Source organism: Harpia harpyja, chromosome 13 (assembly GCF_026419915.1).
Source record: "Harpia harpyja isolate bHarHar1 chromosome 13, bHarHar1 primary haplotype, whole genome shotgun sequence".
Lineage (NCBI taxonomy): Eukaryota > Metazoa > Chordata > Aves > Accipitriformes > Accipitridae > Harpia > Harpia harpyja.
The window spans coordinates 6,104,777-6,117,639 of NC_068952.1; the positions used below are offsets into that span (position 1 = coordinate 6,104,777).

Here is a 12,863-nt window from a genome sequence, read left to right on the forward strand (position 1 = left end):
TGCTACAGCCAGAGGATGTGCTTAAAACCCTCGTGTTTGGCGTCTGGGGACGTGGGGGTCATCTCCCCTCCACGGGACGTGCTCACCCAAAGCCATGCAACCCGGCAGGGAGGGCTTTGCACCAACTTTGGTCTGGTGTGAGTGACCAACGGGCTGAAAAGCAGCAGGACTGAGCCTTTGTGCCTGGGGGAAAGGGGATGCGGCATGAAACGGCCGGGCTAGCCGTGCCTTCGAGCTGGGCGCTCAGGGACACGGGTGGCCTTTAGCTCCGCGTTCCTAGGGCTGCAGGCAGCACCCTTTGCCTTGACCGCTGTGCCCAGGGGAGGAATACGAAGGCCAGCAGGCGTAGGGAGCCTGGGATGCGGAGGAAAGGCGGGAGGATGTGTGTGTGTCCCCCGCCCCCGCGGTGCCGGGCCCCGCTGCGGGACCTGCACCGCTCGCTCCGGCCGGCCGGGGGTGGAAAATGGCTCGTGTATCTTTAACCCACAGCGGCCAAAACGCGGCGGTCGTGTGGTTTTTTTTTTTTCTTAGTTAACAATGGAAACTTTTTTTTTTTCAGTATTTCCCTCCAGCCGAGCAGCGCCGACTGAGCAAAAAAAAAAAAAAAAAAAAGAAACTTGTTCCGCTGAGTTCAACCCCAGACAGGCTCACAACTTCCTTCCTGCTCTCCTACCCCCTCCCTCCGCTCTCCTCCTCCTCCTCCTCGCCGCTCCTCTCCCTCTCCTCCTCCTCCTCTCTCCGCCTTTCCAGCCGCACCGGGAGCGGGCGCCGGGGCCGCGGCGCGGACCTGGCCGGAGCGCGGAGCCGCCCGCGCAGCCTCCGCCGCCGAAGCGCGGAAGGGGAGAGCCCGGCGCTTCCCCCCCCCTTCCCTCCCCGCCTCACCCTGCCCCACCGCGGGGCGAGGAAAGCCCTTTGAATCCGCGGAGAGAGCAGGACTCCCGGCCGTGCACCGCGCCCGCGGAGATGCTTTCTGCAGCGCCCTGCGGCCGCCGGCGCCGGCGGGCGCTGCCGGGCGGCGCGCACTGAGGGCGGGCGCGGATCTTGCTCCCAGGTAAGCGGGGACGGGGACGGGACGAGGGGGACGGAACGCGGCCGCCCCCTCCGCCGGGATACCCCCCGAGCAGCCGCGCAGGGGACTGCCGCGGGCGGTGCGCGGGTACCGCCGGGCCCCGCGGGGAGAAAGGGGCGAGGTGGGGGTGAGCAGAGGGGCTGGCTGCTGCACCGGACCCGAGCGGGCTGTCCCGCACCCTGCCCTGGCCCCAAGCAGGCTGTCCCGTACCCAAAATCTGGTCGAGAACCTCGTGCCGGTGCTCCGTTTCGCACCTGAGCCAGAGTGCTGGGAGCGTTGCAGCGCCGGGGATCCCTGCAAAGAGGGGTCGCCTGGGCTCTGCTGAGCCTCATGCCGTCTCTGAGCAGCGCCTGAAGGGATGGGGAGCCTTTTGGTCACACAGTCACTGGGGACTGTGCTTAGACCTGTGGGGACTTTACCTGCCAGGAGCCTCACAGGGGGACACACAGGGGTACCACTGACAGCATCGCACACAAGTGCTTCCAAAGACGTGTACACCCATAGCCAGAGTTAGCATGCATGCATGTAAACAAGCCTGCACGCTCATGTAGGCAGCGCATTTGTGTGGATCTCATGGGTTCCCATGCGCCAGCATGGGATGGGGATTGCAACTCCGGTGGGACATGGAGCAAACAGACGTGAAGGAAGGCATGCTGAAGTACAGAGGGGCACAGAGAGCCACCTACAAAAGCAGAGTCTCTCTCACATGCATACACACTCACACACACAACAGGGCAAACACCACCACACCTTTCTGTATGCGGGCTATGACTTGGAGGCAGTTGCAGCAGTTGATGCCCCAGAAGGCAGATGTGCACAGGGGAGGCACATTTAGACAGGGCACATGTGAAAATGTGCGAGGCCATGCTGTTGCACATGGTAAGTTAGGGGAGTAGTGGAGATGTGGACCCATACTGTACAAAACTGGGCAAGCAAGGAGCCTTCACATGTATCATTGAACAGAAATCCATGCCTGAGACTTGATCTTGGTTGTAGGGGGCAAACCGGAAGGTGGCAAATTTAAGCTGTTTGGAGTTTTTCCCTTTCTTCAGAAAATGTCAGCTTTTGGGGCCAAAACTTGAAAGCTGCCAACTTTCAGCTCACACCAGTTGGCCATAACTCCCTAATTCAGTTGCGGGAATGGCCGCTGACTGTATGTCCTCTCGGACACGGCTGCTGTGGCTGCGTCGACAGGCAACCTGGAGAGGGGGCAGGGAAGGCAGGAAAGAGGGGAAACAGCACCAAACCTGATTTCCTCTTGGCTCAGACCCTTCTGACAACCAGGCTGGGCCATGTCCCCAGGGGTGGCACACTGAGGCTGCATGCAGGTGTGTGCAGGGACTGGGGAGGACACATAGGAAGGGAAGAGTCCGGCCAGCTGTGTGCACAGCTGGAGGGTGAGCTTAGGGGGGACGCAGAGCTACTCTCACTGCTTGCCTTTCTCTCTCTCTCTCTCTCCCCCCCAGCCGTCCCATTTTATGGAGCTGCGGGCCAGGTCCAGCCCAGCTCCCCTGCTGCTTCCCGGTGATGCTGCTGGTCCCAGCGTGGAGAGACCCTCAGCAGCGCCGTGGAGCCTGAGCGCTGAGGCGGCAGTGGCGGCGGCCCCCCTGTGCGCCCCGGCTGACTACTATGGCCGTGTACTGCTATGCACTCAATAGCTTGGTGATGATGAATAGCAACAGCGAGGTGACAAGCGGAGGGAGCAAGACGCCGCCTCCTCCCGGACAAGTGCTGCCCAGGGGCCCGGAGACACCCGGCAGCTGCCGGCCGCTCCCTGCCTTCAGCCCGGCCCCTGTGCCACCCCGCTCCCCGCGCCGTGGCCCCGCTTTCCTCTTCCCGCCGCTCGAGGAGCCCCTGCGGCAGCCAGGCAGCCCCAGGGGTCGGCGGGGCAGCCGGGGCGAAGAGGGGCAGCCAGGACCCCCCACAGCGTGGCAACTTCAGCGGGAGCTGCACAACGTCCAGGTGAACCAGAAAGTGGGGCTCTTCGAGGCACACATCCAGGCGCACAGCTCTGCCGCACAGCTGCCGCGGAGCCCCCGGCCATCCCGGTCCCGGCCCGCCAGCCCCGTGGCGCCAATGGTGGGACTTGGAAGCAGACCCCGGCCGCGAGCCTATGGGGAGAGTGAGGCCCCCGATGTTGCTGGGGTGCAGGTCTGGCCGAGCACTGCAGAGCCCCTGGGGAGGTCGGTGGTGATGGTGGTCCCAGCTGTGGGGCTGGTGGAGGGCAGCAGCCCCACCCTGGAGCCGTCAGGGCCTGCACCACGGCAAGGCGAGGTGGTGGTGGCCCCCACAGGACTTGAGGGCCAGTGCCCAGCCATCGGCGGGAGCATTCCCGCCGTCATCGTCACGGACCTGGGGGGCCCGGAGGAGGAGGCGGGCGCCGTGCCCCCCGGCAGCCTGCCCGTCCGGAAGCTGTCATCGTCCTCAGCCTCTTCCACTGGCTTCTCCTCATCCTGGGAGGAGTCCGAGGAGGACATCTCCAGCGACCCTGAGCGCACCCTGGACCAGACACCGGCCTTCCTGCAGACCCTGGACCAGCAGAAGCCCCGAGTGGTGAGTCTTGCACCAGACCTGGGGAGGTGGGGTGAGCACTGGCAGCATTCCCCCTCCAAGGCACAGCTGCAGCAGGAGGGCAGAGGTTTGTCGCAGCAGAGGTCTGCAGAGAAACTTCCCATTTGCTCAGTGGTGCTTGCTTTTCCTCCAGTGAAAAGCTTATCCCTGTTCCTAGTCTGAAAATCCCCTGCTCGCAGGAGAGAGTAGTGGTACCCATCCCACTGTGCACAGTCCTTGCAGAGCTTCCCCGGCGCTGCAGCGTGCCCGCTGGCATGTTTAACATGCACCCACGGACTACAGCCTTCTGCAGCTGATGTGGTTACGAGCCTCAGCTTTCCCTCAGCACAGGTTCCCTGGGTGCTGGAGGTTTCCCATGATTTACATGAGCCTAGAGGAGAATTTATTTCCTCCTTGGAGTCAAAACTGTGTGGGCCAACTGTCTGTTAAAATTTATACTGATGCCCATCACCATAGTGTCTGTGTGCCTTTCACATGGAAGCAAAAATCTCTAGAATTTCTGGTAATTCCCCTTTTGAATAAAACTTTTTGCTTGTAGGGTATCTTATATTTTAGGTAAGCACATATTTATTAGGTATTTATATTAAGTTCATTTGTTTCTGGATCTTTGTTTGTTGTGGGGCTGGTTGGGAGTCTTCAGGTGAGAGAAAGCATCAGTGTTGTATTACCCTTAGAGCAGAAAGGTCTCCTCGGAGAGGAGGGCTTTGAGGCGCTCTCCAAAGGCAGACACTCCTGGGATATCTTGCGTCACTTGGGGAGTTCGTTCCATGTCTGAATGCTCCACACAAAGCGTGCTTTGCTTTGCTTTGCTCTGAGCTGCCACACCATTTATCCAGAGGGCTTTGGACAACTTTACCCCAGGGTACCGATCACGAGGTTCTCCGACCATCACGTGGGCTCTCCCATCCTCTGGCTGTGAGACATTACATTGATTTGGGCTCAGCACTGGAGCCTCACACTGACAGACCCTGAAAAATACAGGGCAACCCAGTGGCTCCTTAATTTTAAGGAGTTTGATAAAGGCCTGTCAACTTTCAGTGATGTGGTTCACTATGTTTAACTTTCTGTAGACACATGATAGCGAAACTCTTGCTAAGCTCAATGACACGAGGAAAACCGGTACAGGGAAACATCTAAGTAAAGTGAAGGTATCAAACTCATGAAGAACTGACAGACTGTGGTTTGTAAAACACTCAGCAGGCTGAAATAAATGTCTTTGCTTTTCTACTTCTTTTGTCCTGTTCCAAGAACTCAGGCTCAGTTCTGCTCAGGATGGAGAAGCAGTTGAGTAAAAGCACAGTTAATGAAGTTATGAGTCTGTGGCTCATCGTGTTTGCAGGCAGTTTTGTATTTTGGGGCTCTCAACTGATGAATCAGCTTGCTCCCTTTGGGAGCTGCTACAATCCCTCTGCTGATTAAATTCTCCTGGTTTTGTGTGCATGAGCTGTAGTAATCTCTGCTCTATTCTCCATACTAATGACTGTTCCTAGTGCCAGATCCTACTGATTTGCTGCTGAAAACAGTTCGCTGATGGGCAAAATCATGCCTGATGCTCTTGTGGAAAGCTTCCTGGAGCCTCAAGCTGACTCTGCACAGCCTCCGGTGGCCTCCAGCGAGCTCAGCCAGGCTGGTGGCTCAGCAGTGAACAGGCAAGGCTCGTTTGTATTGCCAAAAGGCCTGGATCAGAGTGAGCTCAGATCAGGTCTAAGAACAGAGTAACTCTGCTGGGCTCGGTGGGACTACTCCAAGCTAAATGAGATGAAGATCTGGTCCAAAATGTGTCAGGCAGTGTGCGGAGGTGCACTTGATTTTGTGTTTCAGTGCTGGAGTCGTCTCAGCAGGAGTGGCTGGGCTAATTTACAATGATACTTTCCGCTGGGCTCCACAGGTCCCGTGCAGGGCTGATCACTGGCTTTGGCAGGTTATAGTCAACTTCTCAGCAGGATTGTGCGCAAATGCCCAGTAATTCAAAGCTGATTCATATAAATAACACCCAACTTTGTGTACCGGTTGGCAACATCTTTTAAATGACAGCAGAAGGCAGCTACTGAAGCAGTCTCAGGTTGCACACTCATTTGTTTTCATGAACTCACTATTTCCTTTTAACAACGCACATGGTCTGGAAATGAGTTGTGTAATGAGGGACAATGTGTGAGAAGCTCTCTCCGCAACTCATGCTTTTCCGTCAAAATAAATTCTGGGAGATCTCAGCCAACAGAAACCAACCTTGTGCCTCTGGGTTGAGTAGATAAATGCTGGGCAGGCAGAGAGCTCTGCCTGTCTGCACCAGGTGCTGCTGGTACAGGGGAAGGGCTATTGTACCTGGAGGAGAGGTAATGACGAGCAACAGGAAGGCAGTTCTTGCTGCAGATATGGTCTGCACTGCGTATCTCACATAGCATATTTACAGATTTGATAAACAGCAGGCTTGCTTCTGCCCTTCCTTTCTGGAGGCTGTCCGGCTTAGCAAATCTGTTAGGGATGTCCGGCTGTCTTTTGTAGTTCCTCCTGGCATCCCCGGGAAATGGGCAGATCCCTCTGGCTGGCACGGACTTGTCCTCCATTTGTACTTCAGGTAGGAAACTTCGTTTGCGGTCGGGCCTGCAAATTGGCCAGTAAGAAAATGATGTTGCCTAGCGAAGGGGAGGGAGGAAGTCTGGATACTTTTTTGGACTCTGTGACCTGGAGCAGCTCAGTGGCTGATATGGGCTCTGCCTTTGTTTATTGAAATAGTTTGCTCAGTATGTTGCCTATCCCTGGTGTGCTCTGGTGCCCAGTGGGCTGCGCAGTGCTGGGATACAGTGACCCTGCCATCATCATAGCAGGCTTCTGAAGTGCAGTGGCAGTAAGAGCAATTTGATCTTTTGCTGTTACCTAACTGCAAGCCCACTTAAGGTCTGAGTAAACCTCCACGTAAGGGCTTTTGCAGCTGTGGCTTTCTCCAGGCTGTGGGCTGCTGTTGGAGAAACCCCACAGTTGGTTATTGATGCTTGCAAGGTTTCAAAGGCACTTGAGTGATTACACTTCTCGGGCTGTGTGGGAGGGACAGCCTGTCCAGGCAGCATGTTGGGATGGGGATGCTGCGGTTTGACAATGCAGCGCTTGCTACACGCCTGCCACAACAGCAGCGTGGGCAGTTTGGGGAAGGAGCGGGTGCCTCCGCTCACCCACCGTGCTCCCTGTCCCAGGCTCTGAGTGGACCAGGTAGCCCGAGACAGCGGCCTGGCTCCTAAGGGGGATTTCACACCGAAAATAAGCCCCCTTCAGCTGTGACTCCCATTGACTTCAATGGGAAAACACGAGTCTATGAGTTTTGCTGTTCCTGGGGGACTCTGTTTGCTCTTCCCAAGGGAGAGCTGATAGACCAAGGTGTACTCAGCAACAGGAGGCTTGGCCCCAGTCTTGAAAGCTGGCTGTGCCCCTTAAGGAAAAGATATTCCAATGCTGGTCATTACATGAGTCGTCCTCATTGACCTAAATTCCCTAGTTTGTCAATTCCTTGGCAACTAGAGACAAAGCAACAGGCGAGTGGAGGGAAAGGCAGAAATTGTGCAAGTACCTACTATAGAAAAAAGACATGTCAAGGGGAAAAAAAACCACCCTCCTGGAAAAAACAGTGCAAGACACTGCGGTGTTCCTCTTCCTGACTTTCCCACAGCCACTGTGAAAATGAAAACACTGGGACATACGGCAGAATAGTAATCAAGCGACTCTCAGTACATTGTGAAACCGCTTCTCCTTTCAACAGGCAGAGCAGCTTGCTCAGAATAAGAGACTTCCATTAACCTGTGCAAAATGGCAAGAGCTTTTGGAAAAAGCTAATGGCATTGCTGCTGACAGGTGATTTTTTTAATTGATTTATTTGTTTGACTCACAATGGCTGTAACACATTTCTGAAAGGAGCCAAGTTTAGATAGGGTTAGTGTCAGCCAAGGGCCTGTGGGACCCTTGCTTATTTCTCTTTGAGATGTTCCAAGGCATAAGCTGACAACAGCACTCCTGATTTGTTCCTATAAAAATCAATCAAATTAAATACACTTTCATTCCCTTTCCTAGCTGTCACTGTGATCAGGAGGTAACAGAAACCATGACCACATGGCTATGGTGATGCATGCAAACCCCGTGAATGTGTATCTTTATGCTGACTGTTTTTATGTATTTTACTCCTTCCTCCCACCATGTTTGTCTTAAAAGCTCCTAAGCTTATGAGCTTGTGAGTGGTATCACCAATTTAGTATCAATATAACGTCTAGCATATGAGGGCCCTGCTTGCTTGCTCTGAAGAGCAACTGTTACTCTAGTAATGCATATCATTGCCCACGGAAGGTGCTTAGCACACCGGGTAAGCCGCCAAAGGATGGAGCCTCCTTCAGCCCTGCTGTGGGAACACTAGGAGGAAGAGGAGAATGAGATGGACACCTCTGTGTTTCCACTCTCAGAGCACCATGCTCAGCAAACTTGGCAGCATGGCATGTTTTGTCTGCTGGGACAAGATCAGGAGCCCCTGGTGCCCGGTGGGCTGGGCAGAGCTTCAGGCTCTTCGTAGATGGAGGCTGTGCACTCCGGGGAGTTCACAAAGCATCATTCTCTGTTTGGTAGCTTATCTTCTACCTACTCATGTGACCTTCTTGGGGAATAAGCAGCTTTTTTATGGGCTCCCACCCATGGAGGCTAGGTGAAGATGCTGTCATAACCCAATGAGAGACAAGCGGTGCTATTTCAAGTCCATTTTCATCAGCACTTTTAAGCTCATTGGGAAGGGTTTCTTCTCTGCTCACATTTTCCATGATTGACAGTGCAGGAATTACGTGGCACATAGCAGATCCTTTTCATAGGGGATCTCACTTGCTGGCACAGCTGTTGTCTCTTGCATATTTTGTTTCTCAAACAATTTCACACTGAAAACATTCATAAAAAGGGGAAAAAAGCCCAAAGCATTTCCGAGGTGCAAGAAGAACAAACATTAGGCCCATCATCCTTAGGGTCCCCAGCTTTGGAAACAGCCAGGTTTCCTCCCCTTCTGATGGGAATCGCAGGATGTCAGGAGCTTGGCTGGTTGGACCCTTCGGGTGTTAAGCTGAATGTCCGCAGAGTGAAGTTCCCGGATCAGCGGAAAATTTACAGTTTTGTCTTTACCTTTTTAGAGCCTTGCAATGACAAAAAAACAATCAAACTGTAGTCAGCACCTGTCTCATGTTTTCCGTATTATTTCTATAATATGTTAGGACAGATTTGCATGTGAAGAAAATATTAATGCAGCACCGAGCTCTCGCATGCCATGTGATGACTGAAAGCCAGTGCTGAGCTAATGTTTTCTTTACATGTAAATCTGTTCTAACTCACTAGAGAAATAATGGCATCTATGTATGATGTTAAATGTTGCTTCGGCTAAGATTAGTCTTCTGTAATTGTTAGAGATGATTTTGTTTATACCAGTAGGTAAATTTGTGCAGTAAATTTGACCTGCTTTCTTTCAGTGAAGCACAGCCAAGCTTTCTAAGAAAGATATGTTAATATTTAACAGACAGTGAAAACAAAATGTTAACATTTTCAAATCAGTGAGTAACTTCGCAGCCTAATCCCTATTCTCAAATGTGACTTTTCAGGGAGTGTGGGCTTCCACACTTGTTGGGTCACTTGAAATGGCCCTTTTATGGAATCCATCTTGCTCAGCCTCTTTGGAGGTCTCCTCGGGATAAGTCTTCTCCTAAGGTACCTTTCTTCTCTGTTGACTCTGATGGGATCTTGAGGACTAGCCCAGGAGTGTGCTTAAGACAGAGAAATCTGCTTCTAAAGTACTTATGAATGTCTTCTGTAAAATTTATCAAAATTTTATTCTTATTCATACACATAAAAAGCCAGGTCATGCATAGCCTGCACAATGGCTGCAAGTAGTTCAGGAAGCTACTCCAGTCTGAGGTCTACCAGCTTGAAAAGCAAGTGCCTCTGATTTGGCTTTTTAAATCAGTGTTTAGGCAGCAAAATGTGTGATTCACTCTGTAACAGGGATGGTCACCCAGCAGTGCTTTTCAGCATGAGTTGGCATGGGTATGTTCAGAAGTTCAGGGTCTCTGGCTGCAAGTTTCACTCTGGATGTATGTGCCACAAACGTGCTCAGAATTGGTGGAAGCTTTTGGAAAACTTAGACTGCAGCTTCTTCTTTCCCAGCCACGGTGGGAGTTCGCCACCACAGAGCTGCTGTCATGGCTGCGTGCCTGTGGAGATCCTCACTGCCGTAGTCAGCCACGGGTTGTGTTGATTGAGTGCTGGCATTTTCTGACCTTAGTTTCTCAGAGATAGGCAATACTGGAGTCTGAAGCTGCTGCAAGCTGCTAAGACCCATATTAGCCTTTTCCCTCTCACAATATTTATTTCAATGTCATCATGCATTTCAGCCGTGAGAAGAAAGAAGTGAGTTTTTTATAGTAAAGAACGTTCTTTTCATTAATGATGTAGAAAAAGAGACAGCCTAGTAGAAGGAATTCAATTCTTCCTTTCAGATCTAAGATTTATTGCTAGCCAAAACACAAGGATTGCTTTTGGAAGGAGAACTAGGGGGTAAAACAACAAGTGCTTAGCACTTATGACTTCTTGTAAGCCGTACAGTGTATTATCTGATCAGCACTACACAACAGGAACTGCATTAGTGTTCAGCACTGTTGCGGTTTTAAGTAATAGTAAAGCATCCCTCGTCTCCCTGAAAGACACATATGGGCTCTGGAGTGACATACCGATGGGCGTTTTAATGAGTTTGATTCAAAGGACAGAATCAGATTGTCTCCTCACTCTTTGCTTCACATGTTGGATTTGCAGAGAGGTCGGCACCTGCAGTTGCTGTGGTGTGGACCTCGCTGAATTGATGTGAGTTTTGCCTCAGGTTTCATCCTTGGCTTCTGGGCTTTCATCCTTGACTTTAAGTCTTGTACTTGGGGTTTTGAAAAGTAGGGCTCTTGGACCGTGTGAAGCGGAGTGGAGGTCTCAGCCTGCAGTCTTCACTGTCACAAAACTCCCTTCCCTCCCCCTGAATGCTTTGGGCTTTGCCTGAATGAAGACCAATATATCAACACCAGGAATAACCAGCACAATGTCTTGGTAGGATGGCGATGCCAGGAAGCAGGCCCAACCCTCTTGCCCCTGTCCCATCAGTGTTTGCAGAAGGGGCCATCAGAAACATGGCACTGAGTGGAAGTTAGCAGAGGGCTGAACAACGGCAGCACCTACCTTCAGCATCACCTCCTCCTCCTCCCCCTTCGCTTCCTGTCCCTTTGCCCTTGCTTGGGCAATTTGTCTGCAGCAAGATAGAATCAAAGAACCCTCTTCCTTTGCTAAACAATTTGCTCCTTTTGTTAGGGTCAGATAAAATGCTGATAAAAGCTGTTGTAGCTCCACTGAAGCCAGCAGGAGCATGCTGCATATTTGGTCCTTGATCGTTTTTCGCCTTGCTGTCCCCTGCATGTATCCAGTTACATCTTGTAAATCCATGTTAAACTGAATTAATGAAGCAGAGATGCGGTCCCCACAGGGGTTTTGCCTGTTGATAGGTACAGTGCTTCAGAGCCTTTGGGGACAGGAGTTTTATGAACGGAAAGAGCTGCGGGGGGACTTTTGGGAAAGTGCATTTTACGGTTGAGTGTTTTTTTCTCATTTCTCGCTAAACAATCTCCGATCCCTGCTGCTTGGGAAAGGGCAGGAGCGGAGCCTGGCCTTCAGCTCACTGCTGAGCCTTGTTCATTGCAGCCGTACTTTGACAAGGCGTTTTGGAGAGGCATAGGAATAGCTTTTTTCCCATTGAGCTAAACACATTCAAAACATTTTCGTTAAATGGGTACTTAAATACAATGGCTGAGGCAGCCCATGTATACCCCTCAAAAGAGAGAAGACCAGGGTGCCGAGGAGGGGCAGGGGTGAGGGGGAGGCGAGCAAGCTCCTTCTCACCATGTGGACCATAGGAATTGCTCTGCCGGCAGCCACAAGCCCTGTTCGATACCCAGGGGCATCCTCCCACCGCAAGCAAGGTACAGAGCAGCCGGGGGAGAATTAGCAACATGTTCAAATGTAATATGGTTGCTATTACGGGTAATATATATTTAACACTCTGCAGGGACCATTCAAGCCTGCATCTGTAGGAAGGGGAAAAAAGTCAGGTTTGCTTTTTTGGCAGACTGCAGATCAGAGAGTCCAATCTGCAATCTCTCTTGGTATGTTTTATGTGGGTGGGTTTTGTTAAGTTACAGGCAAAGTTATTGCACCCCTAGGCTACTCACATTAAATGTTTCTCCAATTTTAGCAACATTCTTTCCAGGCTCAGCTACATTTGTTTTTATCTTCTCTATGGCAATTGATGATCTAAGTCTAAAATGTATAACTCCGCAGGATCTCCTGTTATATATTTCTTCCACAGCTGTAGCTGAATCAGGACAGTATAATCCAATGACATGTTGTAATGCCTAATGCTTTCTTTAATACATTCCAGATTAAAGGAGTCAGCAAAGTTGACATATCCAAAGTAATAAATTTAAACAATAATAACGACAAATCCCGAACCGTGATTATATCTTGAAAGTGTTGGGTTAGGTTTTTTTTTTCCTCCTATCTTCTCTGATCTGGCTAAAGTCTGTTTGTAGGAAACTGAACAGGGCAGATAAAACATGATGAGACAAACAACTTAATCCCTTAATAATGTCAAGTGGAAAATCCAACAACAGATTGGCAAGGAACTCAAATAACAACTGCAAAGTGGCCCTTACTGAGGACTACAGACCTAGCTTAAAAGGCTGAGCTTGGGATATAATTAGAGATGAGCCTGAATCAGTGCCCACAGGTTCAAACATTTCTTTGAACTTTGAAATGGAGTCCAATTCCTTTTTTTTTGTCCATGCCTGCATAGCATCAGCTTAGCTCCATTGAAGGTCCCGTTCAGCATCACCTCGTACCTCGTGCTGCCCTCAGTACCCACACAAAGTGACCATGAAAGGCCCCGGGGTGGTATTTCCACCTCTGCGTGCTGTTGCAGATGGGAGCATGAGATGGCAGTGAGTGTCCGCTGCCCAGGTAGGTGCCTGTCATGGCAGCATGAGGAGGAGGAGAGCTGGGCACCGCTTTCTGGCACTGCGCTGGCCTCCGAGTCCCACCATCTCATCCTGCTCTTGCTGGGGACTGGCACACAGCTGCACCCCCATGCAGCAACCCCCATTCCTGCTGCTTCGGGCAGTCTCGCGCTGCC

General features: G+C 51.6%; 1 protein-coding gene across 1 annotated transcript in view; it reads left to right on the top strand.

The window, feature by feature from the left end:
- Positions 1-702: 702 nt before the first annotated feature.
- Positions 703-12,863, top strand: part of ITPKB (inositol-trisphosphate 3-kinase B) — a 69,685-nt gene continuing 57,524 nt past the window's right edge. Inside the window, exons 1-2 of the mRNA XM_052805322.1 lie at positions 703-1,051; positions 2,536-3,622. Of these exons, the coding sequence (XP_052661282.1) occupies positions 2,699-3,622 (924 nt within the window). The 5' untranslated portion in view covers positions 703-1,051; positions 2,536-2,698. The remainder of the gene's footprint in view (positions 1,052-2,535; positions 3,623-12,863) is intronic.